The sequence below is a fragment of the Tauraco erythrolophus genome, chromosome 1 (genome assembly GCF_009769465.1).
Source record: "Tauraco erythrolophus isolate bTauEry1 chromosome 1, bTauEry1.pri, whole genome shotgun sequence".
Taxonomy (NCBI): Eukaryota; Metazoa; Chordata; class Aves; order Musophagiformes; family Musophagidae; genus Tauraco; species Tauraco erythrolophus.
Window position 1 is genome coordinate 40977846 of NC_141465.1, and position 12926 is coordinate 40990771.

At 35.9% G+C, this 12926-nt stretch overlaps 1 protein-coding gene across 1 annotated transcript in view; it reads left to right on the forward strand.

The window, feature by feature from the left end:
- The window catches only part of CFAP47 (cilia and flagella associated protein 47), a 343401-nt gene that overhangs the window by 130479 nt on the left and 199996 nt on the right, over positions 1 to 12926 (forward strand). Inside the window, exons 41-42 of the mRNA XM_086608696.1 lie at positions 5117 to 5193; positions 7875 to 8020. Coding sequence (XP_086464822.1) covers positions 5117 to 5193; positions 7875 to 8020 — 223 coding nt within the window. The remainder of the gene's footprint in view (positions 1 to 5116; positions 5194 to 7874; positions 8021 to 12926) is intronic.

Here is a 12926-nt window from a genome sequence, read left to right on the forward strand (position 1 = left end):
GAGTCTAGAGCTGAAACTCTACTTGCAGTATTTTTTTGAGATAGATTACAGTATAGTTTTCAGCATCTGAGAGCTCTGTGCTTGTCGTAAATTAAACAAAACTCTCCTTCCATAAATGTAACTGCACAGTCTTAACTCTTGTCAACACTGGTAGAAATTATTTGTGAAGGAGGATAGAAAAAAACTATAAAGTAATATCAAGGAAATATAGAATCATAGAATCATAGAATGGTTAGGGTTGGAAGGGACCTCAAAGATCATCTAGTTCCAACCTCCTTGCCATGGGCAGGGAAACCCTCCACTACACCAGGTTGCCCAAAGCCTCATCCAACCTGGCCTTGAACACTTCCAGGGATGGGGAATCTACAGCTTCTCTGGGCAACCTGTTTCAGTGCCTCACCACCCTCTGACCTTATATCTAATCTAAATCTGCCCTCTCTCAGTTTAAAGCCATTGCCCCTTGTCCTATCACTACATGCCCTTGTAAAAAGTCCCTCTCCAGCTTTCCTGTAGGCCTCCTTTAAGTACTGGAAAGCTGCTATAAGATCACCCCGGAGCCTTCTCTTCTCCAGGCTGAACAGCCTCAACTCTCTCAGCCTGTCTTCATAGCAGAGGTGCTCCAGCCCTCTGATCATCCTCGTGGTCCTCCTCTGGACCCACTCCAGCAGCTCCATGTCCTCCTTGTGTTGGAGACTCCAGAGCTGAACACAGTATTCCAGGTGGGGTCTCATGAGAGCTGAGTAGAGGGGGAGAATCGCCTCCCTCGACCTGCTGGCCACACTCCTTTTGATACAGCCCAGGATATGGTTGGCTTTCTGGGCTGCCAGTGCACATTGCCGGCTCATGTTGAGCTTCTCATCCACCAGCACTCCCAAGTCCTTTTCCTCAGGGCTGCTCTCAATCCATTCTCTGCCCAGCCTGTACTTGCTGGTAAGAAGCTGGTAAGAATCACAATTTGCTTTGGAGGATGAGAATAAGCAAAAAGTTTGTTTTATGTTGTTTTTTCAAGTATATCTGCAATATTGTCATGAACAGAGTTAAGATGTTTAGGTTAAGGTTCATCCCTTTCACTCCTTTCTCAGAAAAATCCTTGATTGCATTAGGCTCCTTATGAATGATTAACTTCATTGTTAGTGATTATAGATCATTCCTGTAGCCTTGTTGTAAAAGAGGTACAGAGAGACAAGCTTTGCTGTTCCCAGACTTTCTAATCCCCTCTTTTCAGGGCCATAACCTCATTGAAATGAACCTTGCCTGTGAACTAAATTAACTGAGACAAGAGAATTATTTTTAGTAGAAATTGCTTGAAAAGCTTAACGTAGAGTTTTTACACCTCTTAATTCCTCATTGTGTGATATATGTTCTCAATATTTACTCAAAGAACCAAGAATAAAGTTAGCATTTGTATAGAAAATCATGGAAAACTATGTTTTGGTTTATATTTATTCTTGTGAGGAGAAGTGTTGTAAACCGTGTGTACAAAAGGAAGTTTCAAGTGTTTTTTTTCTTGTATAATAATTCTTGTAAAGAAAAAAAAATATTTTTGTTTTAGATATTTAATTTCTGCTCCAATATTAAAAAGATTTTGAGAATGGCAAATATAAGATGCCAAATTCAGTGTTTGGAAACCAGCACTGTAAGAGAAATTATTTACAACAGGTAGACATAGTGACAACATCAGCCCCCTATTTTTAGCCATGAAATATGCAAATGTTCCACTGTCTATGTTGCACTTTTAAAACATAATTGTGCTCTGTTTCCTCTATGAAAAAATCATGGCTCACAAATTTGAAATAATTTTTGTAGTATTAATTTGTTGCAGCTTGTGAATCCCTGGTGCACAGAATTGTGAGGTTCCAAAGTAACTTTTTTTTCTGATTGTTTAAATCTGGATCTTGCATTTACTGGATGGAATTCAAATCACTCTTAATATTTATTAGGTTTAAGGTAAATTCTGTCTTTTACTTAGCTTTACTGATTTCATTTGTTAAAAAACGATATATCTTATCTTGAATAACAAAAGAAGTAGATTTCCCATTAAATTTCTTAAATATATTTCCGGCCTTGGCCTTGGTTAGGTTAGGTAATGTTGTATAAAATCACCTCAGTTTTATAATGAGATGTGTTGTGATGTGATTTTTGGTATTAGAATGTGGCTGTCTGTCTTCAAAAATATAAATAAATAAATAAATATGAACTTGCATGCTATTTTTAAGCTTGAATTTACAAAGTTAAATTTTTATTTAGAAATCTTTAGAGAAAATATGCAGGAAGCTGTCTTTGAATTTGTTATATATTTATAATAAATTATAGATTAAAACATTTATCTGTCCCTTGTGAGTTATAAATTCTTATTAACAGCAGGGAGAAGGATGCCAAATCAGTCCACTGTATGATCCAGTGTATACATCATCATTTGAAATCCCGGTGCATAGTGAGATTATTTAAGTACCTTTGAGTACTTAAATACTTTTGTACTTAAGCACAAAATGCGTGTGACTTGAAATGAAATAGCGTGTCTTGAGGAAGAGAATTATTTATTTCAAATACTTAAATTAGAAAGTTGCACTTAGTGATAAACTTCGAAATTATTTAGAGAAATTTTTACTGTTGAGATGTAGTACTGCAAAACCCCAAACATTACTGTTTTACATTCCAAATAGAAATTATGAGGCATCTTTTAAAGCTAATGTTACGCTACATAGGTGTTTTTCAGATGGTTGACTTGCAGATTATGAAATGTAGTTTTCATAATTGTTAATATTCTGTGCAGTAAATAACATTTAAGAATATATATAAATAAAATAGAAAAAATAAGGTAAAAAAATATCTCTTACTGACTTTACTGCCTAGGAATGGTTAAATATAAGATGTTATAAAGCAATGAGCCTCTCATTTCCTTTACTGTTGAAAAAGCAAACTTCCAGGTGATTAACTTCTTGTGTATTTCCAGCCAAGATCCACAGTTTATTTTTTCTTTATTTGTAAAAATGCTATTTATTAAGTGGACAAAGACAGGAAAAGAGGAATAATTCATTACACTCACAATATGTTACATTTAAAATAATATTCCCTATAGGTAAAATTTTCAAATTTAGATGGTGAGATACTAATGTCTCTGGGGCCAAAAATCTGCAGCTGCACTGGACAACGAGTAACAACAACAACAGAAATAAAACTAGTAACATTTTAATTGGGAAACTGAAATGAGATAACATTTCAACAGTGTTTTATTTCAGGAAATGAAAGCAATTAAGGCTTGAACCTTCTTTAGGGTTTGGTAGTGTTGTCCCCACATAAATGCAGACTTCTGTTGAAATCAGTGGAGCTCTACACAAGAGTTGGGTTTCCTGTATTTCTCCAGGCTTAAGCAAGGAAACAAAGAAAGGGATTTGTTAGCTTTATTTGACACTTGTTGAACTGGTGTTGGGGACTTTTTATTGCACCCCTTGAGTAAAATTAAACACAGATTTGTTCTTAAACATAAAGATTTAATGAAAAAAAGCATTGAGCAGAGACCTACAGCCATAAGCAGTTCTGCAAGGAGTCTGCAGAATGCGACACAAGCCAGTTCCTTGTATGTGCTTGCACCAGCAGCAATCCTGTAAGCATCAGCATCAGGTGCTTTAACCTGGTGTTTGCTTCATCCTCCAGCACCAGCTCTGTCTACCAAAAGTGATTCCTGACCACTCGTATTCCACGATCCATTGCTTCAAGATGATGCTGCGTCATTTCTTACCTCTTTAGCAAGGGAAGCTTTGCTCACTTACAGGGAGTCATTCTGTCGTTGGCATTTCTGATTCCAGCCAGTTGAGCCTTCTTGCCCTGCATGCCAGATTGTTCCTTAGTCCCGAGTTACCACTGCTGAGCTGGTACAATTTCAATTTCCCCTTTGCTGGGCAGAGTTCCTTTTCAGATGGTATTAGAAACAGCTATTTAGAAATTTAGAGTAGAGAAGAGTTTAAACCATGAATTCTGACTCTGACATAACGACTAGTAGTATATCCAAGGTTTCCAGTAAAGCACTGGAGACATAAACGGACTTTCCAAAGCCATAGGCTAGAACCTTCATTTACTAGATAATTCCCTTTTTTTTTTTACATATATGACCTGCTGATATGTTTTCTAATTAAGCTAATAAATATAAAATATTTACCTAAATGTGTATATCACCAAAAAGAAAAATCTAGTATTCTATAACATACAAGTATGTACAAGGAATTACAGTTAATGTTAAAAAAAATTATCTAAGTTTAAATGTCTTCTTTTTATTATTTCAAAATGTTAATGTTTCATTAAAGGTATTTTGACCCCTAGGTAGGCAGATAAAAGTTATTAGATTCAGGTAGCTCTCAGGATGGTACCTGGATAAGGTAATTGAGTTATGAATAAAGCAGAATGCTTACCTCTTCTTTAAAAAGTGGAGATTGTTGAGCTGGAAAGAAGGTAGAGCTAGAGAAAAAAATTGGGGCTTAAAAAAAGTTTAGGTAGGAAGAGGTCTAGGATCTGAAGTGTGTTCTGATAAGGAGCAAGGAAAAACTGTTACTTTTGCAAATCATTTTCTGTAAGAAGCAGCTGTCTAAAGACATGTCCACAAGGTCTATGAATGTAAGACTTAGAGTGAGCACGATGCATCTGACCTGAATCTGGTTTGCAAGTATTTAGATGTATTTCTATAGAGTAGTTTTTGGAGGAAAAATTAGAAAGATGGAAAGGAAGACAAGTGAGAGCATCGGAGGAGCACAAGGCCTTGCACTTCATGATGTACTTCATGGGACTGAATTTCCCAAAAAGCGTTATTAGACAGGAGTGCTTTTGACTGGCAAAATATAATTGTATTATTTTAACATGGATTTTTGATTATATGAGTACTTCGGAGATACTACACAGATTAATCGAAGGGAGCGTGTTCTGGCTCTGCTGTAAATATGACTGCTAACTAAAATGGAAGAGGTAGTATTTAACGTTATTGGTAGGTAGATGATTCCAAACTGTGATGTGTTCTTTTTTTCTTGAAAACATTTGCTTTTCCAGTATTTATTCATAAAAAGGGAAAAGAAGCTATCGATTTCCATCCTTAGTGTATTGCTTTCATTTTTGTTTTTTTTTCTTTTAGTTCTGAAAATAACACATTAAATTGTAAAAATGATACACTGTCTGAAGATCCAAATGAAGAGAACAACTTTAATTGCTGTAAGTACCTCTCTACAATACCTCTTGTATCACTACAGTAGAAATTGGAGTATCTACATATGAAAGATTTTGACATCTAAAGTAATTGTTGTTTATGGGTGTGCTCACTAACTCTTATTTATAAGATAGTTTGTCTTCTGATATGTTTAGTTTAGTGAAATGATCTGTAAGGTTGCACTGTAGTCCTAAAGACTTTACCATGAAAATGGGAAAAGAAATGAAATTTTTGAAAATGCTCATCAACAGAGATTGTGCATTTCTTGATCTTATTTCCTGTGAAATGTCAGTCAATAGCCCTGTCAAAACATATGAATCTAAATCTACAGCCTTTTCTGAGACTGTTGAAAGTTCACTTGAACAAAGTTTGTACGATGGCTTTATGAAATTGATTTATTTTTTCCTCTTGGAAAGTACTGTTATGTTTCCATGAAGCCATATGGAAAGCAGATTTGTAATCTTGTTGTGAGTTAGGCCGCTCCGGCAACCAAACCGCCCCCCCCCCACCCCCCAGTCGTTGACTCACCCTCCCCCAGCCCCAGGGATGAGGGAGAGAATTAAAGGATAAACAGGAAACCCGTGGGTTGAGATAAGAACAATTTAATACACATGATTTAATACACAGTGTAGATGCTCACCACCCCCTCTTATCCGCAGCCCGTCTCGTCCCGAAGCTGCAATCCTGGATGAACGCGAGGCCCCAAAATAGAGGGGGGGGGAGAGAGGTAGTACTCCGAGAGTGGGAGTACTGGGAGAGAGAGAAAAAAAAGGCAATAGAGCAAAAGCGCAGCAAGCGCAAAAGAGCAAAAGTGGCAAAAGAGCAAAAGCCCTTCTGTCCGGCTGTCCCTCGCTTTTATACTGGGCATGACACTGCATGATATGGAATATTAATTGGCCAGTTTGGCCCTCAATCTTAAGTTCCACCACAAATCACAAGGGGAATCATGGCCCCCTTGTCCTGCCGTGCTTCTGCACTCCGGCATACTGAAAAGTCCTTGGAGTCTCACGTCCAACCACAAACATCAACTTGCTATCAACGTTCTTCTCAGAGCAAGCCTTTGAGTAAAACCAAAACACGGAGCTCTTCTAGCTGCTAAAAAGAAGAGCTAACTCTGTCCCAGCTAAAACCAGGACAAATCTGAATAATCTAGCTCTTCTAGATATATTTATTTCATATTGTATTCTGAGATGTGATTAACAACCAACTAATACACAGTTCATAAAAGCAAAAAGTATGTACCTTAAGTAAAGAAGTGAGGTACAACTGTTGTATGCATTTCTGAATAGTTTACAAAGGTTTTTATGGCTTCAATCAGATTTGAGCTACAGAGACATTTTAGATGGCATGTCAGGTCTTTGTAAACAAAATTATGTTTTAATTTCTTTTACAAGTGAACTTCTGCTTTGGGAATAATTCCCTATCATTCTCTCTATAATATGGTGAACAAAACCTAATGTTTTTGTCTTGGAGCAGCCATAATGAAAAAGAAGAAAATTGTCAAAAAAGTTATCTAAATGTTTTAATAAATGTTACTTCTTTGGCAATTGTTTTAATTTCACAGAATCCAGAGAGAAAGTGAGGAGGGGGCGCTCTCACAAGACTAATTTATTCTGCTCCACAGTTTCACATACTTTGAATGGAGAACACTTGAACAAGAAACAAATTTGGGAGTTAGTGCCTTACTTAGTAAAAAATTAGTTCCCATTAGGGCTGCCTTATGCTGTTTGATGGAAGGGTAGAAATGAAACTTGTGTCCTGTTGGTGGTTTTGGTGTTTTTTCCGATCATTGTTTATGTAGGATTTGGAAACATCAAATTCATATCAAACTTAAGGTGTTGGTTGAAGCATGAAATTGGGAAATTCCTGTATTGATTGGAAAAGAATGTGGGCTATGGAGAGAAAAGGTGGGTGGTGGTTATGCCTTCGGTTTGGTTCTTGGTGGTTTTGGGTGGGTGAATCGGTTTTATTTAGTTGGCCAGAGTTTGGCATAGTTTTCTTATGTGATACTCACTCATTTCTGTTGCCTGCACTTTCATTTCTATTCTTAAGTCTGTTGAACTTCTCAGAAGGTTACCCAGCCAAGGTTGAATGAAAGTCTGGTTTTAAAGTATTCTGCATTATAAAAATATTTTCAGCAGAGGAAAAGGGCACGGTGAGAAAGCAGTCAGACTCTGCTGGATTCAACCCTGAGATTCTTAGTGTCTTATGAAGAAAGCACTTTGTCAACGTGGTGCTTTTGTGAAAGCATGGAAAGAAAGCAAGCTTGCCAGTATTTAGTTTTTGTCCATTCTGGAAGATTTCAGACTATAACATAACATAGTTACTGCCACTGAGAGCAAGGTTGTTTAAATATTAGTCAACTGTATTCTTCTTTCTGTCAGAAAGAGTAATTTGCTTGTAGGCTGTACATCTTTAAAGAGTTTTTTTGATGGTGAAAACTGTCTGTTTTCCCTTGTTTTGTTTCAGTGGACAGAGTAAGAATACAAGTAGTTAGCAAAATGTATTTAAATAATACAGCATGCAATTTTACAGCACATTTACACATGTGTGACCATAAATACTGTTTATAAGTGTGCCTTAAACACTGATTACTGCAGTATGCTTATTTTTAAACTCAGGCGACTACATTATTTTACAACCTAGACTGCTGTATCTAAACAACCATTTAAACTTATTTTAACAGCTGACCAATCCAGCCTCCTGCATGAGTTCTTCAGTCCAGTGGAAAAACTGTTCTTGGAAGGGAGAAGTTCTGCAGGCTTAGATATTCACTTTCTTCCCTTTAATCTGGAAAAACGTTACTGCACTGTCATTCTGGTTAATGAACTGGTAAGAATAGAAAGTATGTTCTGTGAGTGGTTTTCATGTGATAGCCTAGTCAGTTAAGAATCAGGATATGTTTGCCAATTATGTGTGAATAAGCTAAATGAATGTACCAATTTGTTATGTACATATTTTAAGGTAACATTTTTGCATGCATATGCAATTATAAAGATGTGATCTATGTGCTAACTTTTCAAAATGAAAATCTTTTCTCCTTCATTTTTTTGGTTAAAATACAGTATTCCTATAATTCTTGGAGGAAAATGTTGCTTAATAAGTTGGTCAGAGAGTTATGTAAGATTACAGGCTTCAGCTAAGAAATTTAAACCAGTTTACTGCCCTTTTATCTCCACAGAATTAGAATGATATGAAATGCTGCAAGTTACTTCACACTGTAAAATCTTTACAAATAAATGTAATACTGCAAGGAATGTTACTTTGGTGGCTTTTCTAGGCAACTCAGCTTCAAAACAGATATGAAAATTAAATAATTTGTCTTGATGTGGGAGCAAGAATAATGCTTTTGGATGAGACATAGGCAGGGAAAGGATAAAGTCTTTACTGTACTCTACTTCTCCCTGTATTTATCACTGTATCTAGGATATCCTGTCAAAGTGGAATAATAATTACTTTCCTTGCTCTGTCTCTTTTTAATTTTTTCTGCCAATCCAAATTCCATTCAGTCCTTGTCACCAATGCAGGTAAAACTTTTGAATAGATTGTGCATGAGTGCTGACTCCATTTACCTTTCAGTTTCTCTTGACTCATGGAGCCTGGATTTTGCTATATGTACTTAGTTGAAACTGATTTCGTCAAATTACCGAGACCTTGCTCTGACCAAATTTAGAGCTTAAAATTTGCACTCCATCTTCTTTTATGTCCCTCTAATCTATCTCGATGGTTACGATCTTATTTCTGTGTCTTTGGTCTGTCTTTTCACTTCTTTAAACTCTCTGCTGTTTTTTGTCTCTAGCTGTCAATGTTTTTCAACACTGTTGTTTTTCTTATCTTCTTTTATGTGTGGTTGATCTCAAGGCTTGCATTCTGCTTCTTACTTTCATAATACTACCTCTGTGTTTCAGCTTTCTCTCTGTGCAGTTATATGCATCTGCCATTCTCTCTGCCACGTTTTCATGATTTGTAACAATACATCCAGAACTAAATGACTTATTCTTTTTCTCCTACACGTTCTCAGCTTCAATGTTTTTCATTACTATAGAAGAAGAGGCTTCTGCTAGTGTTTAGTATTTATATATTTGGTGTTTGGTTTTATTGTTTAACCAGGACTTTGGCTATGCCACCCAGCCAACTTAATTTTTTCCTTGCTTTTAAAGGAAAATGAGACTAATGCAATGATGCCCAAGCTTGTCTATTTGACCCTGTTCGATATTTGAAACCACTGGCCATTTATTAAGAAAGCAAGCCATATGGCTGGAAGTCTTAAAAAATGTACAGTTCACTTGAATTTCTTCAAAATTAGCAGAGATAGAAGAGGGATAGTCTGTCAAAGCCTGTAGTGAGACAGTGAGGTCATGCCTTGTTAACACCAGGGTATCACCCACAAAGGCTGTATAAATGTCCCCATGTCAGAGGATAGCGATCTTTGTGGATGGTTCAATGAAAAATCAATCCAGCGTTCAGCATCATTCAAAAAGAGAAATTATTAGGAAAGAAATAGACATCAAAATGTAAAACCTCAGTATAACTTTCTAAAGAGCTATGGTGTACACATCTTGAATATTGTGTGCAGTTCTAGTCAACCCAGCAAACAATGTAATAGGGATAGCAGAAAAAAAAAGAGAGAAAACCAGGGATGATCAGAAGAATGCAGCAGTTTCCTTATAGAGACAGGGACTTAAAAAAATTAACTTCCTCTAATGAAAAAAGAGATGGTTAAGGGACATGATGGGTATATAAGAATATGAATAGTTTGCAGAAAGTTAATAGAGCAACTGTGGCAGGATATACAAACTGAACCAAATGAAGTGCTTTTTCATACACAATGTTTAACTTATGTAACTCAGCTCTCATAGGACACTTTGGACGCTGAAACTGTTAACTAATTCAAAAGAAGTTAGACAATCTCATGAAGGTTAAGTACATCAGTTTTATTCAATGAAACATCTAGATGCAGTCACTAGACAAGGAACACCGTAATCTACTGGTTTGTGGGAGCAGGTCTGAGAAGGATCTTCTTTTACTTGCTATGATTTTATACTCTCTTGAAACATCTGCTATTGGCATTCTCCCTGTTTTTTTTCTTTATTAGAAGCAGAATATACTTCTGCTGCCCTGACTGAGAAGAGGAGGCTCATGCCACATTAGGTATAGAGCCCGAAAACTAAATAATTTAATGAAGAGAAGGGGTATGGAGATGTGTTAATGGGAAGAAAGCAAATCTAGGAGAAGTGGACAGAGCTATGGCACAGTTTTACTTCAGACAGAAAGAGAAAAGAAGAACATCTCTGACAGCCCCAGTGTTGCCTCCAGTGGTGATGTAGAAACACCTAAATTTAGACACCTACCTACTAGTCACTGTTCTTAACAAAGAACTAGTTGACCGTATCATAGTAGGAACCATTAATGCCTCAGAGAAGCCACTGTTAGGTCTTGTATGGTAGCTATTTCTGGAACACCTGGTCATTTCAACTTAGCTGAGTAAGTGGCTGCTGAAAATGCGAAATTTTTTATATGTAGCACCTCAGGTTAGAAAAATTAAGTCACATCCACATAATTGTATCATTTGTAAGAAAATGTGGTAAATCTCCTAGGGAAAGGTGAAACTGCAAGATGCCTAGCATGGCCTTAGAGCTGTACAGTAATGGCATAGGAAGAAATTGGCTTGCTTAAATATTGTGTATATGGCTGCAGTATTTCAATCATACCATTATCTAATTGACAAAGAATTGTAGTTATCATGCTGTTTGATGATCAAAAGGCTGCATAGAAGGACAAGGCTCGTGTCATTCAAATATGGACTTGTGCTCTGTATGATCTAATAGATAATATAATTTAGCATTTCTGTAATTTCTTCCTACCTATCCTTCTTACCCCTTTTGACCAATGGACCAAAGTGCTAATCGAAGTAAGACTGCTTCTTCATTGCAATTAATGAAGAAGGTATTGAGATTCAAGTTACTAGTCATGACTATAAATCCTATCTGTAATTGCATCAACTTTATATCTCCAATAAAATCAAGAAGATACACTGGTTCAAGTTTATTGACCTACTCAAGTATGTTGCTTAAATTGTTTTGAAACAATGTGTATGTTAACTTTTCTAAGGTTTGAAATGACAGCACAAGTTGTTTATAACATTTCTCAAAGATTTGTTTCAATATTTCTTTGTTTTTTAAGAAAAATTGAAACTAATGTTCTTCAAATTTTTGGCTTAGATCTTTTTAGAGGAGAAATTATATATTGGTTAACATAACTGGGTTGCTTCTTCTCTATATCTTTGTTTCTGGGAGCTGATTTAAATGTGAACAACCTGTGATTTCAATGATAATAATTTATTGAGTCATAGTTTAAGAGTGTCAGTCTGGACTTTCACAGCTAAATGTCTACTGTAAAATTAAATGGTTTATTAACAGAACACTTTGCCATCTGTTGTTCTTAAATGCTGACTTGCCTGGAGAACTGCAAATTCATAGTAGTTATACATTCTTTTGAAATACCAGTTAGCAATGGGATTAGATAAATAGCTAATGGTAGTTCAACAGCTATTTTATTAACTGTTTTTGTTAACAGTAAACCCTACAAAATGTTGATGCCATCCTGTTTGCAGCTGATGAAAAATGGAAACGCAAAGCATTAAATCCATGGGAATAGTAACTAAATTCTCAAAATACAGTAAAATACCCATTCTGTTCCAAAGCATCAGGAAAACCTCAGCAGAAAGAAAACAGGATTTGCATTCTGTGGAGATCAAAAAGCAAGAATTCTTCAAAGCAAAGAGGGACATGGGGAAGCTTGTTCCTACCTATAAGCATATTGATGTCAGCAATATCAAGAAAAGTAATTGATAGTAGAATGGCGTCCTAGCAACCAGGACCTTCATGAAATTTGTTGTATATGCTGTGAGCTTGTTAATGGTCCTTATGGAGCCAAAACACTGTGTCAAACAGGAATAATTCATGTTTAAATTGGTTCCCAGGAGTGGCTATTAGTTTGTGTGTGGGAAACCAATTTTATTGCAGATTTCTTTAATCCTTCTCAAGGACGGGGAGAAAATGCCATCAAAGTTGAATAGCTTTCCTTCTACTGTGTCAGAAACATAACTGCAATGTTTTCAGCCTTAACATAAATGTCTGACAAAACTATGACTATAGGTAAAATAAAAAGCGGGCTTGTCTTATGTTATTGACCAATTTTAAAGAGGAAGCATTATGTTGATTAGCAGATGGACTAAATTATATAAATAAATTATTTTCTTCATATCTGGAATGAAGAATAAGAGACAGAATATACATTTTTAGGGCAGAGTTTTACGGAATATCGTTTCTAGAAATAAAGAGATGACCTTCTGTGCAAATTATGTCAGTTGTTGAAGCAGCATTTGATCCTTTACCTTGCAATCAGTAGAAGCTAAAGTTGTTCAAAAAAAGTTTGTGGTAAACAAAAAGAAGTTATCGAAGCAGCAGTAATATATCTATTAAATCTCCTACCTCGTTCAGATAAATATATAGGTACCTAATTTAGATGTCTTTTAATTCTGGGATATTCTGATTGTGGCCTTTATAATTTGGAGTACTTTTAGTGAGTTTTCTTTTTTTTTTTTTCAAATATTTTTCTGTCTTTCATTTGCACCTTTTGTTTGTTTTATTTATGATTCAAAGTGTTATTTCTCTGCTAATTCATTTATCCTTTCTCTATGACAAATTACTATCTTCCTTTGTTCTATGTCATCTTT